Genomic DNA, 22,800 nt, shown 5'->3' on the forward strand with positions numbered 1-22,800 from the left:
GTTACAGAAAACGCTTGGCCTCAGTTATTGCCAACAAAGGGTACATAACAAAGTATTGAGATTAACTTTTGGTATAGACCAAATATTTATTTTCCACCACGATTTGCAAATAAATTGAAATGTGATTTTCTGTTCCCCCCCCCCCCCCCACTTTCTGTCTCTCATGGTTGAGGTTTACCCATGTTGACAATTACAGGCCTCTCTAATACACCACGGGGTGACATCTTGCATGGAGCCCCAGATCGAGGGAGATTATCAGTGGTCTTGTATGTCTTCCATTTTCTGATAATTGCTCCCACTGTTGATTTCTTTCCACCAAGCATTTTACCTATTGCAGATTCAGTCTTCCCAGCCTGGTGCAGGTCTACAATTTTGTCTCTGATGTCCTTCGGCAGCTCTTTGGTCTTGGCCATAGTGGAGTCTGGAGTGTGACTGACTGAGATTGTGGACAGGTGTCTTTTATACCGATAATAAGTTAAAAGAGGTGCCATTAATACAGGTAACGAGTGGAGGCTCGTTAGACCTTGTTATATGAAGTTAGACCTCTTTGACAGCCAGAAATCCTGCCTGTTTGTAGGTGACCAAATACTTATTTTCCACTCTAATTTGGAAATAAATTCTTTAAAAATCAAACAATGTGATTTTCAGTTTTTTTCCACATTCTGTCTCTCATAGTTGAGGTTTACCCATGTTGACAATTACAGGCCTCTCTAATCTTTTCAAGTAGGAGAACGCGCACAATTGGTGTTTGACTAAATACTTATTTGCCCCACTGCATATAAAAATTGTAAAGCAATAAAACTGCAACAAAAATGAATGAAATGAACAAAAAAAACGTATTTTATATAATGGGTCGAAATTATTCTTCGAGCACCTTAAACAGTCATTTGCTTTGCATATAATTTGATATAATATAAACATGATATAATTTTATATATATATTCGAGAAAAAAATATTTTTAAAAATGATTTTTTTCTTTGATTGAAAATATTTTTTTTGTTTGAAGCAACTTTTTGGGGGATTGAATGATTTAGACACAAATGTCCTAATGATAATATGGCCCAAACACATAAGGATTGCTTCAATCAAAGAAAACTTTTTCAATGAAAAATTAAGTGTTCAAATGCAATTTTTTCTATCTCAAATTGTTTTTTTGCATTCAAATTTTTTTTTTTTTTATGATTGAAATTTTTCTCTTTTTGATTGATTGTTCTTTGAAGATGTAGTTTTTTTTGTTTGTTTTTTTGAAACAACTTATTTTTTGATTGAATAATAGAGAATTACAGTTGTGGTCAAAAGTTTACATACACTTGTGAAGAACATAATGTCATGGCTCTCTTGAGTTTCCAGTTATTTCTACAACTCTGATTTGATAGAGTGATTGGAACAGATACTTCTTTGTCACAAAAACATTCATGAAGTTTGGTTCTTTTATGACTTTATTGTGGGCGAACAGAAAAAAGTGATCAAATCTGCTGGGTCAAAAATATACATACAGCAGCGCTAATATTTGGTAACATGTCCCTTGGCCATTTTCACTTCAATTAGGCGCTTTTGGTAGCTATCCACAAGCTTCTTGCAAGCTTCTGGTTGAATCTTTGACCACTCCTCTTAACAGAATTGGTGCAGTTCAGTTAAATATAATGGCTTTCTGACATGGACTTGTTTCTTCAGCATTGTCCACAAGTTCAAGTCAGGACTTTGGGAAGGCCATTCGAAAACCTTAAATCTAGCCTGATTTAGCCATTCCATTACCACTTTTGATGTGTGTTTGGGGTCATTGTCTTGTTGGAACACCCAACTGCGCCCAAGACCCAATCTTCGGGCTGATGACGTTAGGTTATCTTGAAAAATTTGAAGGTAATCCTCCTTCTTCATTATCCCATTTACTCTCTGTAAAGCACCAGTTCCGTTGGCAGCAAAACAGCCCCACAGCATAATACTACCACCACCGTGCTTGACGGTAGGCATGGTGTACTTGGGGTTAAAGGCCTCACCTTTTCTCCTCCAAACATATTGCTGGGCATTGCGGCCAAACAGCTCGATTTTTACCACAGAACTTTCCTCCAGAAGGTCTTATCTTTGTCCATGTGATCAGCAGCAAACTTCAGTCGAGCCTTAAGGTGCCGCTTTTGGAGCAAGGGCTTCCTTCTTGCACGGCAGCCTCTCAGTCCACGGAGATGCAAAACACGCTTGACTGTGGACACTGACACCTGTGTTCCAGCAGCTTCTAATTCTTGGCAGATCTGCTTTTTGGTGATTCTCGGTTGAATCTTCACCCTCCTGACCAATTTTCTCTCAGCAGCAGGTGATAGCTTGCGCTTTCTTCCTGATCGTGGCAGTGACAAAACAGTGCCATGCACTTTATACTTACAAACAATTGTTTGCACTGTTGCTCTTGGGACCTGCAGCTGCTTTGAAATGGCTCCAAGTGACTTTCCTGACTTGTTCAAGTCAATGATTGTTCAAGTCAATAATCACTCACAAGAAATTGCTAATTCCTGTGGCTGTATGTATATTTTTGACCCAGCAGATTTGATCACTTTTTCTGTTAACCCATAATAAAGTCATAAAAGAACCAAACTTCATGAATGTTTCTTGTGACAAAGAAGTATCTGTTCATATCACTATCGGAGAAAAATCAGAGTTGTAGAAATAACTGGAAACTCAAGACAGCCATGAGATTTTGTTGTTCACAAGTGTATGTAAACTTTTGACCACAACTGTATGTCCTAGCCAAAATGTGACCCAAACACGAATCAACATTACTTCAATCAAAAAGTTGCTTCGATTAAAAAAAACAAACAAACAAACTTTACTTCAAGCCCCCCCAAAAATTAAAAATTGAATTAAATTAAAAATTTATCAAAGAAAAATAGCTTTCACGTACATTTTTTGAGTTTCAAATTTATTTTTGCATTCAAACACAATTTTTGATTGAATAATAAAGACACAAATCTACCTCCATAAGGCTCTGCCCAAGAGATACAATTTTCGACTCAGGTAACTACATTGGCACGACACCAGCGGGCGTACCAAATTCAATAGATGACAATCTTGGCGAAAAGTATTGCCTGAGCAGCCTGATTTAGAATTCCCCTCAAGAATGGTAAGAAACAAACAAACAAACAAAAAAAAAAAAAACGCTCATTGTCAACTTATTATTTTAAATATTCTTGTAAGTTAATTTTATTGCTGACACTGCGTTTTTGGGTCATCAACATATTGTGCCCCCCCTGCCCCAAAAGTCAAACTCCGCCTATGACGAAACCACCACATTTCGTCCTGTTGGCTGACGGTTAGCTGCTTAATTCTCGTCCATAAAGCTTGAATATATGAATACTTCAGCTGCGAGCGGGACCGGCCCGCAGGCTGGGGCGCGTTAAATATTGCTGACATCTTAACGAGTTTTCCCGCCGAGTTTGCCCTTCGTTGTCCTTGCCATGTGTTTGCAGAAATATGGGCGTGGCGTAGTGAGCGGTGTCAGAAACGCCAGGCTTCCAGTACTTGTAGGTTTGATCTCAACATTGGTAGGGATGATATAACCTGCATGTACTTTTTGCTGGGGATGGGTCATTTATAAGACCAAACAGACTAGGTCAAAGGGGTCAGGGCAACATTTCTCACCAATATGAACCTAATTAATTGATAGGCTAAATGATGAATGCAAAATAAATCTGTATTCACTTACACTAACTAGGGCTGCAGCTAGCGATTATATTAGTAGTCGATTAATCGATGAACTAGTTAGTTCGAATAATCGAGTAATCGGATAACGAACATGAAAAATTAAAATACCTGAGCTGAGCCTCAAAATGTATAAAAAAAATAAATGAATAAATGATGATCTATGTAGAACAAAAGACCAATTGCCTAACTTACATTGCAAAAGTCCGCTAGCTTAAATGCTATATAATGCTAAGGTTTTTTTTTTTTTTTTTTTTTTTTTTTACAATGCTCTTAACAAATGGTTCAGACAGACATTCCCACACACACACACACACACACAAAAACGGCTAAATATACCGTTAAAGTAATTTACGAATGCATTAAGAAACATTAGCTCAAACAAAACTTACGTTGGTCTTAACAGGGAGCAGTTGGATTTAGCTATATGAAGTGAGGCAGACCAGAGAGGGCAGTGCATCCACCCTAATCAAAATAACGAAATGCAAACTTTTGAATATAAACCATTAATTAAACGAATATTCGAAGCAACAAAATTTAATTCGAATATTTTTTTTCCAATCGAATACTCGAGTTAATCGATTAATCGTTGCAGCACTAATACTAACTTTCATGTGTATTGGTTCAGGTGATACATCGTTCCATTCAAACCTTTATTTTCAAAAACTACTAAAGAAACATTTTGAGATTTTCCAGAATAAATGTCTGGATTTTATTGGAAAATTTTAAATTGCGATTTTTGAACACAAATTATTAGGGCTGTCAAAATTATCGCGTTAACAGGCGGTAATTAATTTTTTAAATTAATCACGTTAAAATATTTGACGCAATTAACGCACATGGCCTGCTCAGACAGATTTAAATGGCAGTACAGCCACTTGCCCACTTGTTAATTGTGTTTTATGGAGTTTTGCCGCCCTCTGCTGGCGCTTGGTTGCGACTGATTTTATAGGCTTCAGCACCCATGAGCATTGTGTAAGTAATTATTGACATCAACAATGGCGGGCTACTAGTTTATTTTTTGATTGAAATTCTTACAAATGTTATTAAAACGAAAACATTAAGAGGGGTTTTAATATAATATTATAATATTACAATATATAATATAATATATTTTATTCATGCTTATAAAACACATAACTGGTGTGATACTATATTCATTTGTTAGACTATTCATCCAGGTTCGCGTGTTGTATTTCTTTGAACAAAATACAACAATTCGTTTGTCTTGATGAAGACCTACACGGCCGAAACATGTCGGCATTTTTTTGATTTGTACAAAGCCATGACTGAATAAAGGCTTTTTATTTTTGTACTTCTTGAGTGCCTCCGTTTTTTTAATTATTAGCTTTTTTCATCCCCACACCGAAGAGCACCAGAGGTGTACATTGTACACCCAGCAGCACTCCATGCACCTCTTGTCATACTGAAAATACAACAAGGTTCTGTTGACCGTCTTATCAGATTAACTCCCTTTTGGTGCCAGCCACGGCCAGGTTCTCAAGGTTGTAAGTCACAATGTTTTTCTGTGGAAAACCACCAGAGTTGATACTAAGTTTCACTTTCGTTTTCATAAGTATCGTTTCACAGTAAGCATCCAGTTTTGAGAAACAATACCAAATAAGGAGAAGCAGTTAGAGCTGACTCACTCTGAACTATCCAATTATAGCGAACCACCTATCCACTGTTATGACATGCATTACCATGTGACTTTGGAAAATAAAAGGGTTGCACGAGAGACGAAAAGACGGGAACGGCCTGTGCAGCACGTTCAACTCTGAGACTCGAGTGACTTCTGATACGGATGTGAGATTTCCTCTTCTTGTGACTGTCATAGAACATAATGAAGATAATTCACTTAATAGTTGTAGGGTCAGTTCTATCCTTACAACATATAGGAAGACAATCTAAATGATCTATATAACTGAAGTCATTAAATAATGCAAATAAGGTTGCTTAAAACTTGGAGGGGACAATTTCAGCATCCTGAAAAGTAGAGCTGAAACGAGTACTCGAGCAACTCGAGTAACTCGAGTTTAAAAACTGATCCGAGTGATTTTATTCACCTCGAGTAATCGTTTATTTTGACAGCTCTAAGCATCACGTTTTGTTAGGACTACTTTTAATGCGGGACAACGCGCTGTCACGTGCGGAGAGGAAGAAGGGGGAAAAAAAAAAAAACTTACCGCAGCCGACAGCCGCCACAAACGACGCCGACGTTGCTAAATACTAGCCCGCACAATGCTACATTGGTAACAGGCAGCGTCTGGCGCGTCTCATAGAGATCACATGTATGTTGAACTAGATGCGAAATGACAGAGTCGGCCGCGTCTGGGCAGCGTTTGTAAACAGCCGCCATCTTAAAGCAGTACAGCGCTAAGCGCTAATAAAGAGCGCTAATAAAGAGCGCTAAGCGCTAATAAATAAGATCAACGTTACTGTCGCTACTAGCTCACGGAACGTTAGCCCTGCGGAGGGCTAGGTTTCAATTAATTATGACCACTGTTGATGCGTGGCTAACGTGTCTTACATACAGGCTTTAACATAACATAGCATTGTGGAGTGATGAGGGTGTAAAATAAAAACTTAATCATGCTAACTATCAATTTTAGCTCAGTAGTCATTGCTGGATAAAACACCAAGTAGCACTGGTCCCTAATGTGCTCCAATACAGCCTGTATCATACATTTATTTTGAACACTGCAAAAACTCAAAATCCTATCAGGACTTACAGTTTAGACTAACTTAAAACTTAACTAGAACTTAAAAATGGCTTGACACAAAGAGAAATTCAATTGAAACACGTGGGAAAAAAATCCTAACTTTTAAGTGATTTGTGTTATCAAGCGTAACGGCATTTTTAGGTAAGATATATATATATAATAATAAGATCTAAAAAATTTTTGAGTGAAAGCAGTGAATTAGTCTTTTTTTTTTAATTAGTCTTTTTTTTTTTTTAATTCTAGTTACACCTGAGATGCAATTGTTGGCTGTTTTCAACAATATACAACGAAAATAAAGACATTGATTGACTGAAAATGGTTCAAGATTAGATGAAATGTCTTGTTTTCTCATGTATATGTATAATTGCTCTTCACCTAAAAATATATTTGTTTTATCCGATTACTCGATTAATCGATAGAATTTTCAGTCGATTACTCGATTACTAAAATATTCGATAGCTGCAGCCCTACTGAAAAGTAGTGTTATGTCCCTACCGTCCCTATGCAAACCTACACCCTTGTGTTTTGGCGTACCAGAAACTCACAATTTGGCTTGAAAAACTCCCAGATTTTAGCTGTGTGATATCACAGTACCGGTTTGAAAGAAAGCGGAGAGGTTTGCAAGCAACCTCATCCTCAACCAACTCATTGCGCTGATGTCATCCTGCTAAGATCCCTGCTGATGTTAATTCAATCAGCCTTAACTGCGTGTTGTTTAAGCTTCCTGCTTTTTTTCCGAGTGGGAAGCAACCCGATATAAACACAACCTACTAAAATCAATTCTTTTGTTATCAGTTGTCTGCACTGTCGCGATTTTTCTAACAACTTACTCTTACTACATTTGAAAAGAGATACCTGTGCTTTCCTCATCTTATTTTTTTCTCATGGGCGTAGGTTTGCATTGGGACGGTCGGGACATAACACTGCCAACTTTTCAGGATGCTCAGATTGTCCCCACCAACTTTTAAGGACCTTTATTGGCATTATATATAATAACTTCAGTTATATACCGTAATTTTTGGACTATAAGGCGCACCTAGTATAAGCCGCCACACACCAAATTTGACATGAAAACGGCCAGTTTTGGTCTCAACATTGGTAGGGACTATATAACAGCATCTATGATATTCTGATGTGTGATTTCATTTCACAGATTTTTTTTTTCCAAGTCAGTTCATATTAATGTCAGTGTCCCCCTAAAGTGGACCCATTCTTGGATAGCGCCCTGTTTTTGTTTTTATTTTAATGCACATATTGCAATCAATGATCCAAATAAGCGACAACTAGCTTGACTTCGTTGGTCCTATTGGAGGCTCGCCTGACCGCAGTAGGTCAGTCAAGTTCACACAGTTTAATGTTATGCTAACTCTTGATGCAGGTTGGACTTTCGGTAGCAAAATTAGTGTTTTCCCCACCTCCACAACATTGACATCTTTTTATATTACTTACTCCTGCTGAACTTCTAATATCCCTCCTCTTCGCAGGGCGCGGAGGAGGCGGCATGTTGTCGAAATGAATCTGTCGGGGCTGTGTGGGTGTGCGTGTTGTGTGTGGCGGGGATGGGGAGGGGTCAAATCATCAGCCAATCAAACGTGCATTTGAGGGGGAAAAAATGGACCGGCTCATTCATCAAGTGAAAAGGGGTAAATATAAGTCCGAACATAATGAAAATAATTCACTTAATAATGGTCGGATCTATTCTATCCTTACAACATATGGGAAGGCAATCTGCATTTCTTATATACTGTAACTGAACTAATTATATAATGCAAATAAGGATGCTTAAAAGTTGATGTGGACAATTTGAGCATCCTGAAAAGTTGATAGTGTTACGTCGCTATCATCCTTATGCAAACCTACGCTCTTGAAAATGGCATTTGTTCATAGATTCGACTATAAGCCGCAGCTGTCCTCACTGTACTATGCGATATTTATACCAATAGATACTAACCGGTAACACTTTATTTGACAGCGGCATCATAAGATGTCATGAGACCAAATGAACCACCTTAAAGTTTGCTGCAAAGCTTCAAGGAGCTTCATTGGCCTCACTGCTCCCTTGGTGGAGACAGTCAGCCTCTGCTGTCACTTGCTGTAATCACTGCTGTTGTCAAACATGCCTCCAAGCATGCATTGCAGCTGAAGAAGATTGTACCTTTTCTCATAGGCACGTCTAACTGTATGCATTTCTCTAACACACCCAATATAAAATAAATATCACTTAGTTTAAGGAAAACAAGCAGAATATAGGGCATAAGAGATAAACAACGCCTTCTTATCAGCCCACGGAAGCCCAACGCGTGCGTCATGCAACTGACTGAGCAAGATTGACGCTGACAAGCCCACGTCTGCACCACCAACTCTCCCAATCAGTTCTCCCGGACAGTCCAGAACAAATGAGGGGACGCCCTGTCCCAACACAAGGAACACCGGAGAATGCTGGATATCCAAATGATAACACGACTTACAAGACTCCAAGAGCCCCTTTGACGCTGAGATGGCAAAATCCACAACCCTTGTTGCCCTGACAACAGTAACTCCCGAATTCTCCTGTCAAATCCACAAGCAAACAATAATCTTAAACAAACACACCCTTCTTCCTGCCACGGTCTGTCCAGTGAGAGCCTTCAAAAGACTGAACATTAAGATAACAATCGTCGCTTCTCGGGAACATTCCTATGTAGCCGTTGTTTTGCAGACCCTGGATCCAATATTGTCTCTCCGTCGTCTGTTTTTGCCTTGTTTTTGACCATTGTCGACGAATAAATTGTCAACCTGTTTTCGGTGAGCTTCCTTTAAACTGTTTAAAATGGTGTCAGCACAAAGGGTTAACACCGGAGTGAACGCGCGGGATTGGCCCCTCCCGGTCGACTTGCGGGAGCAGTGCCAGCGGAACACCATTTCGTTCGGCTGTCGCTGTTTCCGCGGCTCTCCATTATTATTAACCTAATTAATATTAATAGTAGTAGTGGTATATGTTTTACATAAACAATAATGATCAAAATGATTTTAACTCCAATTCTATATTACCAAGGAATGTTGAGCAGCTTGAGCTGTGGCTGAAGATTTAATCTGTAAGTTCTATTTAAAATATTTCAGTTAGGGATGTCCGGATCCAGGTTTTTGCACTTCCGATCCGATACCGATATTGTTTTGCTCTTCCGATCCGATACTCATACTGGCCGATACCGATACCGGCCTATCCGAGCATGTATTAAAGTTATTTAGCCTACTTACTTAGTTGTCAGACTCATGTTGAAAAGGGTTTTAGTACTCTTGATAACAACTAGCCACCTGAATTAGGTGAGTTGGAATAACACAATGGTTTGTAACAAGAAACTGACCTGTTAATTCAGTGATAAACACAAAACATTATAAATAATAAACAGAAATGGCATATTCATTCAGTAAAATGTGGAAATAATATTGTAAACTGTCTTAAAAAAGAAAAATGCGCGAACAACCAACATACCTCCTAGCATGCATTGCAGCACTACAGATGTAAATAACAATCAAAATTCATGTTCTGTGCAAATTATTTCTTCAGTTACGGTTTCAGTTTCATTTATTGCTAGAGATGGTATTTGGTAACTCTTTATTCGAAAGTGGCCCCATAAAACTGTCATTAAACAATCATAATTATGTCATGACACTGTTATGAATATTAATAAATGCTTATACCAGATGTCATTTAGTGTTATCCGGCAAATTATCTCACTTTTGAATGGATGTAAAAGATCCGAGCTGAACATAAATGGAGATAGTGACATAGTTTGCCGGATGACACTTAATGACATCTGTCATAAGCATTTAGTAATGCCTATGATAGTGTCATGTCATAATTATGACGGTCATAAGACCAAATGAACCACCATTGCTTCAAGAAGCTTCATTTGGACATTACTGCTCCCTTGGAGAGACAGTCAACCTCTGCTGCCACCTGGCGTCAACACTGTTGTTGTCCAACATGCCTCCGAGCATGCATGGCAGCGCTACAGATGTAAATAACAATCAAAATTCATGTTATGTGCCAATTATTTCTTCAGTTGGTGTTCCAGTTGTTTCATTAATTGCTAGTTATGGTATTTGGTAACATTTTATTTGACAGTCGTGCCATAAGACTATCATAATTATGACATGACACTGCCATGAGCATTAATGAATCCTTATGACAGATGTCATTTTGTGTCATCGGTAAATTATCTCACTTTTGAATAGATTTAAAAGATCCGAGCTGGACATAAATGGAGTTAGTGACATAGTTTGCCGGATGACAATGACATCTGTCATAAGCATTCATTAATGCCCTTGATAGTGTTATAATTATGACGGTCTTATGACGCAGCTCTCAAATAAAGTGTTACCTATTAACCCAAATAAATCAACAAATAAGCCGCACTGGACTATAAGCCGCAGGATACTGAGGGAGGGAAAAAAGTAGCGTCTTATAGTCCGGAATTTACGGTATTAACTCTGCATCATATTAACTCTGCTCTTCAACAACTGTACCAAGGCTTTAAAAAAATGAAGGTGTGCCATAAAATGCGGACCGGATTTTAGGGAAACCAACGCAAAAACTGGAATGGATTATGTAAATCGGTGCGCTGGAAAACCCGGACGGGACACTAAAAAAACTGCATCGGGAGTCTGGATCGGAATTTTTCAGTGTCAGCCGATCCGATACCGATGCACATTTTTTTGCGCATATCGGCGGTCGATCCGATCCAAATATCGGATCGGGACAACCCTAATTTTCAGTTATTTTTTTTTTGTTTTGTTTTTATTTTAACATTACATTCATGAGTTCATGTTCCAATTTGCAAATATGTTGTGAAAAATTAAGAAATCCTGTTCAATGGAAAATAGTTTTTTTTTTTTTTAACCCATTAATAACACATTTTAGACCTATAATTGCAATCCCGTGAAACCGCTGTATTTTTGCTTCAGGTTATCATACCGTCAAAATCTCATACCGGCACATGCCTACATAAAAGTAACAATAGTGGCAAGGTTTTTCATCAAATTCCTTAATTTTGTGGTTATAACTTGCTGTGTGGTCAATGGAAAAAAGTGTATATTTTTAAAACAGATCTGGTTCATCTGTCAACCACCATCGATTGCGGTTGAGTTAATTTATGAAGTAACATAAAAGCCGTTCGAACAGTCGGACGTTTGTTGATCTGTTTCCTTATTATAGGTGTTATGAGTGGTAAAATTGCAATGTTATTGCGTGGTCAATGTAAAATCAGTTCATTTTAAAAGATCTGGTTCATCTACCAGCAATTGAGTCCAACTACTATGACCAAAGTCAAGTGTCTCTAGTTCTACTTCGTTCGACCTCGTGAGTTCTCCAAACTTCCTTCACAAAACTCACCAGTGTGCAGAACTTCTCGGGCGGGTTCCCGCACGTGATGCCGGGCGGGTCCACCTTGATTGTCATGTAGTCCTTCATGGACTCGGCCCGGGGCTGGCAGGCGTAGTGCTCCCACACGGAGCCGTCGTCTGTGCTCACCAGAGACTTGCACAGTTCGTACTGGCCCCCCAGCGCGGAGGCCGAGCAGTGCAGCAGAAAGAGCGCGACCCGGAGGAGCATGGCAGGCGGGGCGGCGGTCGAGGCTCGGCGGAGGGGGGACGCGCATGGGGCGCCGATCATAGAGAAACCGTGGGCATACTGTCTCCACTTTCGCTGGCGGATGAAGAATCTACTGGTCTCCGCGGATCCGGGGCGCTGTTCTTTTCCTGCTCAGGTTTTCCAGACTGCGTGATCCGGGCGTGCGTTTTAAACATAGTGTCGCTTGGGTGGCGTTCATGCGGATCTTTGCCTCACAGCCCGGAGTGGGGCTGCGTCTCCAGTTGGATCCGTTTGATCAACATTGATTGTCCTGCGGAAGGAACAGAGAAGTTTAGTCCTAGAGAATGGGAAATGACCGGAGTTACAGTTGGAAAGTGGGGTAGAACCTGGACTGGAACATTTCATGCAATCTTAAAAATTGTGAAAATATTGCATATTAGTGGAGACTTTCCATGAGAACTGGAAAACTGAAGCCCATCCCAGCTGACTTTTGGTACAAAGTAGGGTTTGTTCGGGACAGGTTAAAGCCAAGAAACCATTTAATAGACCAACTATTTCCAGTCTTCAAATCAAGCTGACAGGCAAACCTGTGCTTATAATGCTTAAGAAAAGGGGCTTGGGGACAGGTATGTTTCACCGCTATTGATGATTTGGACATCTATCACCGTCAGTTCCAGACAATGAGTTAATCAGCTTCTGTGGAAGAAAGTTTGTATACAAGGGGAGTTCCCTCCCCCCTTCCCCACAAACCCCCTCCGTGCCCTACTTAACGGCGCACGTGGAGTTGTAAGCGTGTCCTAATGGAATCTCGATCCGGATCATTTTTATACCGTCCAAAATCCAGGATCTTGTTTCTATCGCCATCGGATCGATGGGCAGAGGATGAAAAAAAGTCAAGCAAGTGCTCCACACGGGTCGTCGTCACTTACCGGTCGCACGCATCCGCGGACTGATCGTCCCCGCTTGCGGTGAAGATGAGATGATGTGTTCGCAGGGCGGGGATGACGCTCCCTCCGGCCGGCGCGAGGAGGAGTACGAAAAGTGGAAAATGTTGACTTTGAGGGAAGGCTGCTCGTCGTCTTTCTCCTCCCTCTTTCTCTCTCTCCTCGCACCTCCTCTTCCTTCTCCTCTTGCCCACTTTACGAGCTTCGCGGGATGCTGGAGGGTGCGCGCTCTCTCTCTTCTCTCGCTCTCTCGTTCTCCTGTCCCTCCCTTCCTCCCTCCCTCTCTAATGCCCAACCTAAATCCTTCTGCCCATCACTTTCAATCACTATCTGCTCTGGCCCTGACACCCCCCACCCCAGTCCTCCGCCCCTATCCCGGGTGGTCCTGAGCCGCAACGGAGCAAAGTGAGCGCGCTTCTGCCAAACGCCTAGCTCGCAGATGTCTTTTTTTTTTTTTTTTAACCACACCCCCACTCGCTCCCTCCTCTCGCATAATGACCTTATCTAACACATCTTTTTACATCTGCCAAAATGATATGAATACATTAGCTTTTTGGTGGTAATATAACCAAGCAGTGTAATCATGTTGAGGGTCAAAGTTGCGGAGGTGATATGATGATGAGTGATGAATACCCCTCATACACTCACAGCCCCCCAATGAGAGGTGACTGTACATTGGACTCTTATGATAGAAGCACAATCCATTCCACAGCCAAGCTCAAAGTTTTTGGAGAGACAGCGAGAACAAAAAGTGGTATTTGGTATGTGGGAAAATGGCTTTTGGCATGTGGCATTTCTTTTGCCCTGTGGCAAAGTGAATTTTGCTATGTGGCACTTTTTTTTTGTATGTGGCAAAATGGATTTTGGCATGTGGCAATTTTTTTGTTGCCATGTGGCATTTTTCCTGGTATGTGGCAAAATTGATTACGCCATGTGGCATTTTTTTTCTGTATGGGGCAAAATGGATCTTGGCATATGGCATTTCTTTTCCCATGTGACAAAATGGAATTTGCCATGTGACATTTTTTAGGCACGTGGAAAAATGGATTTTGCCATGTTGCATTTTTTTGTTGCCATGTGGTATTTTTTCTGGTATGTGGCAAAATGGACTTTGCCATGTGGCATTTTTTGGGGTATGTGGCAAAATGGATTTTGGCATGTGGCATTTTTTTGTTGCCATGTGGCAATTTTTTGGTATGGAGCAAAACGGATTTTGGCATGTTGCATTTTTTGTTGTTGACATGTGATATTTTGTTTGATATGAGGCAAAATTGATTTTGCCATGTTGCATGTTTTTGGTATGGGGCAAAATGGATTTGGCACGTGGCTTTTTTTGTTGCCATGTGGCAAAATGGATTTTGCAATGTGACATTTTTTTGGGTATGTGGCAAACTGGATTTTGGCATGTGGCATTTTTTGTTGCCATGTGGCATTTTTCTGATATGTGGCAAAATGGATTTTGCTATGTGGCATTTTTTTGGTATGTGGCAAAATGGATTTTAGCATTTGGCATTTTATGTTGCCATGTGACAAAATTGATTTTTCCATGTGAATTTTTTTGGGTATGTGGCAGAATGGATTTTGGCATGTGGCATTTTTTGTTGCTATGTGGCATTTTTTCTGATATGTGGCAAAACTGATTTTGCGATGTGGCATTTTTTCTGGTATGTGGCAAAATGGATTTTGGCATATGGCATTTCTTTTCGCATGTGGCAAAATTGATTTTGGCATGTGGCATTTTCTGGTTTGTGGCAAAATGGATTTTGGCATGTGGCATTTTTTTCTGGTATGTGGGAAAATTGATTTTGCCATGTGGCATTTTTTTGGTATAGGGCAAAATGGATTTTGGCATGTGGCATTTCTTTTGCCATGTGGCAAAAAAGATTTTGCCATGTGACATTGTTTTTGGTATGTGGCAAAATGGATTTTGGCATCTGGCATTCCTTGTTGCCGTGTGACATTTATTCTTGTATGTGGCAAAATTGATTTTGCCATGTGGCGTTGTTTTTGGTATGTGGCAAAATGGACTTTGGCATGTGGCATTTCTTTTGCCATGTGACAAAATGGATAATGCCATGTGACATTCTTTTTGGTATGTGGCAAAATGCATTTTGGCGTGTGGCATTTCTTTTGCCACGTGACAAAATGGATTTTGCAATGTGATCTATTTTGGGGGTATTTGGCAAAATGGATTTTGGCATTTGGCATTTTTTGTTGCCATGTGGCATTTTTTCTGGTATGTGGCAAAATGGATTTTGGCATGTGGCATTTCTTTTGCCATGCGACAGAATGAATTTTGCAATGTGACATTCTTTTTGGTATGTGGCAAAATGGATTTTGGCATGTGGCATTTTTTGTTGACATGTGGCTTTTTTTCGGGTATGTGGCAAAACTGATTTTGCCATGTGGCATTTGTCTGGACGTACATCATTACATGATAGAGTATGCATTTCATGTTGTGGTACATGTACAGTATTTTTATTTATTTTTTTTTTACATGTATTTTCTTCCCAAGAGTCATTGATTTGATGTAGGTCGCATTGTTGAGAAAACTGTCCTGTCTACCTACTGACCAGTTTAGCAACTCCATTGTACACAATTGTTGCAGATTTAATCAAAGCTCGACAGCATTCGCGTATGTCAGCAGTTGGAATGTTCTGTCTTTGCGACAGAGCTGATTATTAGGGCATGTTAGGACTACCTTAACTTTAGCCTCTGAAATTCCGTAACTTTTTGTTGTGGGAACACTATGTGGTGTCTGTGTGTCTGGCAGAATGCCTTTATTTGACGCTCATGCAGTTGTTTTTCAATACTGGAGGTCAGTCATGGTAGCGACTAAGAATACAGTCCTTATATTTTCTTTTAAACGGTGCTAGGAACCCCCTGGTCAGTGCAGGGTCAAGAGCATTCCAGAGGCGGGCGCCTATGTTGGTGTAATCGAAAATGATTTTAAGGTAGTTTTAACATGGCCATAGGTAAACACATTGATCCCTCTCAAATCATGTACAATATTAAGAAGAGGATGCAACAGAATGTAGGCTGAACTCAAGCTTCTTGTGTGGGCCATATTCAATGATATTTTCATATTCTCTGCAGGCCAATAAAAACTGCAATTGTTTGGACACCCATGCCCTCGACAATCTCATGTACATCTGGTTTTCAAACCGCCCGTAAAGTTCCGTTTCTGTCTTTGGAAGTAGTGTGACTTTAAATCACCTGAAACGCGAGTGCGTAAATTGGTCCAGCGAATCGGTGCAAAGTGCGACTTTATTGACGCTGACGCCGCCGTGAAATTTACCGCCTGCTCCAGGAAGATTTAGCGGCCCGGCGTCTGCCACGCTAACAGCGCTCCTACCATTATGTCCTTCATTAAACGCCGGCGAGTAGTGAGCCAGATTTATTCCGCTGCTCTGGGGTCAAGCGGGTTCCAGTTTCCCCCGTCTCCCGCTACGGCTTTGTGTTGACATTGAAGGGGTGCGCGGGGGCGGTATAAATCCAGCGCGATCGATAGCAGCTTTGGTTGCATTGATCTGCTCAACCCCCACCCGCCCCGAAAGGTTCTAACCCCGCTGCCGGGTCACCTGTGGATGTTACTCATTCATCTAGTCTGCGATAAAGGTCGGGTGACATCATTCTTTTAGATGGGAAGTGCGAAGATGACTTTATTTCCTGAACCCTTTACAGTGCAAAAGACTATTTTTTGTGTAATTATTAAAAACTCAAAGAACTTAACACCATCAAGACATGATCGGAGTTTGACTTTTGGAGCAGGGGACACAACATCTTGATGACCCCGAAACCCAGTGTCAGCAATAAAATTAACTTACAAGAATATTTATAATAATAATTTGACAATGAGCGTTTTTTTGTTTGTTTTTGTTTCCAATCAATCTTCAGGGGAATTCTAAATCAGGCTGCTTAGACAATACTTTATGGCAAGATCGTCATCCATTGAATGTGGTACGCCCGCCGGTGTCGTGCCAATGTAGTTACCCCAGTCAAAAATTGTATCCCCTGGGCGGAGCCATATGGAGGTAGATTTGTGTCTTTATTATTCAATCCAAAAAAAGTTGTTTAAATCAAAATATATATTTTCAACCAAAAAAAAGTCGCTTCAACCCCCCAAAAAATGTGTTTGAATGCAAAAATAAATTTGAAACTCAAAAAACTCCCCCCCCAAAAAATGCGTGTGAAAGCTATTTTTTTTGTTGTTGTTTTTTTTTTTTTTTGATTCAAGCAACTTTTTTGATTGACGTAATGATGATTTGTGTTTGGGCCACATTTTGGCTAGGACATTTTTGTCTTTATTATTCGATCAAAAAAGTAAGTTGCTTGTTTTAGAAAAGGAAAATAACTTCAATCAAAAAAAGAAAAAGACAAATTTCAATCTTAGAAAAAGTTTTTGGATGCGAAAAAATATTTGTTATTAAAAAGTTTGCATTTAATTTTTCATTGAAAAAGTTTTCTTTGATTGAAGCAATACTTTTTGTGTTTGGGCCTTATTATGGGTACGACATTTGTGTCTAAAATCCCCCCCAAAAAGTTGCTTAATCAAAAAAAAAAAAAAAAAAAAATTAAATCATAGAAAAAAATCATTTGAAAACTAAAATTGCCCTCCCCTAGTATATATTTATATATATATATATATATTTTTTTTTAAAAATTATATGCAAAGCAAATGACCGCCGTCTAAGGTGCTTGTCACAAGTCACATCTTTTCACCAATCTGATCTTCTACAAGTGTAATCAGTTGATTGCAGTCAGGTGCTGCTTGTTTCAGCAGAATATTTATTGGTTAATCTGTTTGGACCCTCTTGGCCCTTTGTGGAATTGGTTTGATATCCCTGAGTTACTGTAAGTACCACCTGTCATTATGTGGGCAATTGCCCTTCCTGTGAAGACTATAGCCTAAATAATTGTAATTTGTTGTCATAACATTTATACCATGGTTACTATCTGAAATTGAGGCTTGTAATTCCCACAGCATGGCAAGTGGGCATTTGTGTGTTGTTTTCAGCACCATTTTCTGCGTATGTTCCGGGACCTGTGCCCGTCTCTTCATCCCTGCGCTGACATATGTACTTTGCGTTCCGGCACCTAATGATTTACAAATTAAGCAATGGAAATTACTAAAATATGACTAAGACTAATAAGTATTTTCGTCCAAAAGATTGACTAAGACGAAAATTAAAATGGTTGGCAAAAATAACACTGCCCTGTGGTAATTTCTTTAGAAATGGCAGTTTCTAGTTTTACTCAACATTTACTGGAATAACTTTTTAATGTGTTACTACCCACCTCTGATCATATGTAGCTACACATTTACTGTGATCTGATTTCAAGCCTCTTTTACACTGACTGTAAATAAATTTGTGTTGATATTTCTTTATTGTTGGTGAGATATGATGCAGTGTAATTCTTTTTTCCCCCACTGTAGAGGTATAATGTTAGTATCATGTGAGCGGGTTTTGCTGGTAATGAGGGTGCCGTCTTTTGGATCTCGTGCATCCTGGTCACAGGTTAAGTTAGGTGGAAATTGATATGATGGGGCGTAATGGAATTACGGGGTATTTTTAGGCGCCGCTATCAGTTTTCAACCACATAGTCATCCGTTTAATGACAGACTTATTATTTTTCCCTGTTGTTGGATGCACACAGCTTGTTTTGGGTGTTTACCAAATTCAAACGCGCCCAAAACTAGTTAGCTTGTTCACATTCCATGGCAATATTTCCAGCTAAAGCGCTTCTATCGTCTCTCGTCGAGCGCTAACAAGCCGCAGATGAGAGTACGACAAGACGGATGTTTGAACTACAGTTTTTTTCCCTTCACATTCACATGGACATCTGCTGATTAGCCACATCAATGGTTTACATTTACAGTGGGTAGCTCACGTGGCGTGCATGTCAGAAATGTTTGTTCGATACTCAGTGTGCTTGAATGATTGGAGCAGATGTCCAATCGATTTGAACTTGCAGGGCTGGCAGGCCTCCCTATTAGAATGCATTGGATGTCTATGACCATCGATGGCAGTGAATGCAGGTGTGCCTCGGGAAATTATCAAATATGATAATAATAAGATTATTAGGGTGGCTGCTGATGGTATTTTGAAGGAGGCGCGGGGTCGGTCGCCAACAGGCTTACACTCATTAGGGATTCACACGATTAATGGGTTCTAAATCACAGAGATGATTTGTGTACACTCTACCCCTTTCTATCATTTAGCTTATAGACTCCCCCACCTTCTTCCCCCTCTTTCCCTGGTCAACAGGCCCCCCACATGGTGTCAACCGGAAATACATTTAGCTGACGATAGCACCAACATATTAGTAGTTAGTTTAGTGAGGACTTCAATGTATTTCTTGTTGTGTTTCTTCTCTTTCTTCTGCTGTGTTTCTTTTCTTCTGTTCCCTCATAACCCCTTCCTGTTGCTGTTTTGTCATAATAAATGAGGTACAGTGCCTTGCAAAAGTATTCGGCCCCCTTGAACCTTGCAACCTTTCGCCACATTTCAGGCTTCAAACATAAAGATATAAAATTTTAATTTTTTGTCAAGAATCAACAACAAGTGGGACACAATCGTGAAGTGGAACAAAATTTATTGGATAATTTAAACTTTTTTAACAAATAAAAAACTGAAAAGTGGGGCGTGCAATATTATTCGACCCCTTGCGTTAATACTTTGTAGCGCCACCTTTTGCTCCAATTACAGCTGCAAGTCGCTTGGGGTATGTTTCTATCAGTTTTGTACATCGAGAGACTGACATTCTTGCCCATTCTTCCTTGCAAAACAGCTCGAGCTCAGTGATGTTGGATGGAGAGTGTTTGTGAACGGCAGTCTTCAGCTCTTTCCACAGATTCTCGATTGGATTCAGGTCTGGACTTTGACTTGGCCATTCTAACACCTGGATACGTTTATTTTTTGAACCATTCCATTGTAGATTTGGCTTTATGTTTTGGATCATTGTCCTGTTGGAAGATAAATCTCCGTCCCAGTCTCAGGGTCTTGTGCAGATACCAACAGGTTTTCTTCCAGAATGTTCCTGTATTTGGCTGCATCCATCTTCCCGTCAATTTTAACCATCTTCCCTGTCCCTGCTGAAGAAAAGCAGGCCCAAACCATGATGCTGCCACCACCATGTTTGACAGTGGGGATGTTGTGTTTAGGGTGATGAGCTGTGTTGCTTTTACGCCAAACATATCGTTTTGCATTGTGGCCAAAAAGTTCAATTTTGGTTTCATCTGACCAGAGCACCTTCTTCCACATGTTTGGTGTATCTCCCAGGTGGCTTATGGCAAACTTTAAACGAGACTTTTTATGGATATCTTTGAGAATTGGCTTTCTTCTTGCCACTCTTCCATAAAGGCCAGATTTGTGCAGTGTACGACTGATTGTTGTCCGATGGACAGACTCTCCCACCTCAGCTGTAGATCTCTGCAGTTCATCCAGAGTGATCATGGGCCTCTTGGCTGCATCTCTGATCAGTTTTCTCCTTGTTTGATAAGAAAGTTTGGAAGGACGGCCGGGTCTTGGTAGATTTGCAGTGGTCTGATGCTCCTTCCATTTCAATATGATGGCTTGCACAGTGCTCCTTGAGATGTTTAAAGCTTGGGAAATCTTTTTGTATCCAAATCCGGCTTTAAACTTCTCCACAACAGTATCTCGGACCTGCCTGGTGTGTTCCTTGGTTTTCATAATGCTCTCTGCACTTGAAACAGAATCCTGAGACTATCACAGAGCAGATGCATTTATACGGAGTCTTGATTACACACAGGTGGATTCTATTTATCATCATCGGTCATTTAGGACAACATTGGATCATTCAGAGATCCTCACTGAACTTCTGGAGTGAGTTTGCTGCACTGAAAGTAAAGGGGCCGAATAATATTGCACGCCCCACTTTTCAGTTTTTTATTTGTTAAAAAAGTTTAAATTATCCAATAAATGTTGTTCCACTTCACGATTGTGTCCCAGTTGTTGTTGATTCTTGACAAAAAAATTAAATTTCATATCTTTATGTCTGAAGCCTGAAATGTGGTGAAAGGTTGCGAGATTCAAGGGGGCCGAATACTTTTGCAAGGCACTGTACGTGTTGCTGACAATAGCACCAACATATTAGTACTTCGTGTAGTTAGGCCTTCAATGTATTTCTTGTTGTTGTGTTTCTTCTCTTTCTTCTGTTGTGTTTCTTTTCTTCCTCCATAACCCCTTCCTGTTCGCTGTTTTGTCATAATAAATGAGATATGTTGAATGATCACAAAGGGAGTATGTCAGACTCTCAATGTGAAACATTAAAACTGTTCAGACTATCCGGGCACTTAGACTTCCATTCTCCGTGTCAAACAGCTGAGCAGGACAGGTAAAAAAAAAAAATGTTTGTTCGATACTCAGTGTGCCTGAATGATTGGAGCAGATGTCCAATCGATTTGAACTTGCAGGGCTGGCAGGCCTCCCTATTAGAATGCATTGGATATCTATGACCATCAATGGCAGTGAATGCAGGTGTGCCTCGGGAAATTATCAAATATAATAATAACATTATTAGGGTGGCTGCTGATGGTATTTTGAAGGACACTCATACTTGTTAACAGCACGCGGACGTCGAGTGTGGTGATCCCCCCCCTCGCCCCATCCGAACTCGGCAGTGCTGACGATTGAAAGCCGGGCCAAGGTTTATTCTGTATATCCTGGTAACTAGAGCTGGGAATCTTTGGGCACCTAACGATTCGATTACGATTCAGAGGCTCCAATTCGATTATAAAACGATTATTGATGCACCCCCCCCCCCTCCTTTTTTTTTTTTTTTTTTTTAATTAAATGTTTTGTACATTAGTTCCAAAATTGTTCAAAAATCCTCTCAGGCTAAACCAAACTACTATTTCAGTATCAAGTTAACATATAGCAGTAAACAAATATACAAAAATAACAGTAAATAAAAAAACCCCAGTCCCCATTCTGTAACAGCAGCTTTAAACTACATTCAATTAATTTAATGAATAAACTGTTAAAGTTGTTCAAATTGCTCCCGTTATTCCATAATTTCCCTTTTGTCTACTTTCGACATGTGAAAGTTTTAAAACTATTTTAAAGATAGATTCAAGTCAATATTTTACCGATATGGGAGTATTTTAGATAAAAAGTTAATCAGGTTTGCTTGGAAGGTTCGCTACAACAGCCTTGCAGGGAAATGTACTGCTTTAAGATGGCGGCCGTTTACTAACGGCCTGCATCTAGCTTTTTTAGATGTGCTGCTCACGCTACCGAATCAATGGTGCATCTAGTCCTATATAAATGATATCTACCATTACATTATGTGGATGACGTACTTTGTAGCAGCTTTTCGGCAGCAGTCAGGTATGTTGTTGTGTTTTTTTATCTCGTGGCATGAATTGAGCTAGCGCCGTAAGTTGAGCATTGGCATTACCCGAGGGGCCGGGTAATGAGAAGCATGATGTTTAGCTACTCTCGCTGCGTTCTTCCTCGTTGCGCCCCGAAGACCGCGCGGCGCGCTGAGTGTGTTGTACTTCCGCTTTACTTGGCATATTTCAATAATCGGAATTTGGATGTTTGTGAATCGTTCTCGAATCTTCCACGGCCTAATCGCGAATAATCTAAGAATCGGAAATTTTACACACCTCTCCTGGTAACCTCCATTTTTTTCCCCTTCTCAGGCAAAACTTGGTCTCTTTTGTTGCTCTGCCATCTTTGCAGGAATCGCGCGGAAGCGTTCACATCGACTTCTGTTTTTATAATGAATGAGGAAAGGAGGAAACAGGGCCATCTGGGGGCCCTAAGCAAAATAATGCAAAGGGGCCCATATTTTTGGCCCACCATTTCGTCACAGTGTCCTGTGAAACGCATACATGCAATCCAA

At 40.1% G+C, this 22,800-nt stretch overlaps 1 protein-coding gene across 8 annotated transcripts in view; it reads right to left on the reverse strand.

Moving 5' to 3' along the window:
• ntng2b (netrin g2b) overlaps positions 1–13,241 on the reverse strand; it is a 178,187-nt gene extending 164,946 nt beyond the window's left edge. For 4 of the 8 annotated variants that reach the window (XM_057818224.1, XM_057818227.1, XM_057818228.1 and 1 more), the window contains exons 1-2: positions 12,913–13,237; positions 11,786–12,293 (exon numbers count right to left, since the gene is read on the reverse strand). In XM_057818224.1, the coding sequence (XP_057674207.1) occupies positions 11,786–12,064 (279 nt within the window). In that variant the 5' untranslated portion in view covers positions 12,065–12,293; positions 12,913–13,237. Of the gene's footprint in view, positions 1–11,785; positions 12,294–12,912 lie in introns of all 8 variants that reach the window. The other 4 variants (XM_057818225.1, XM_057818223.1, XM_057818221.1 and 1 more) reach the window with 2 other exon arrangements.
• Between the last annotated feature and the right edge of the window lie 9,559 nt (positions 13,242–22,800).

This window comes from Corythoichthys intestinalis, chromosome 17, assembly GCF_030265065.1.
Source record: "Corythoichthys intestinalis isolate RoL2023-P3 chromosome 17, ASM3026506v1, whole genome shotgun sequence".
Taxonomy (NCBI): domain Eukaryota; kingdom Metazoa; phylum Chordata; class Actinopteri; order Syngnathiformes; family Syngnathidae; genus Corythoichthys; species Corythoichthys intestinalis.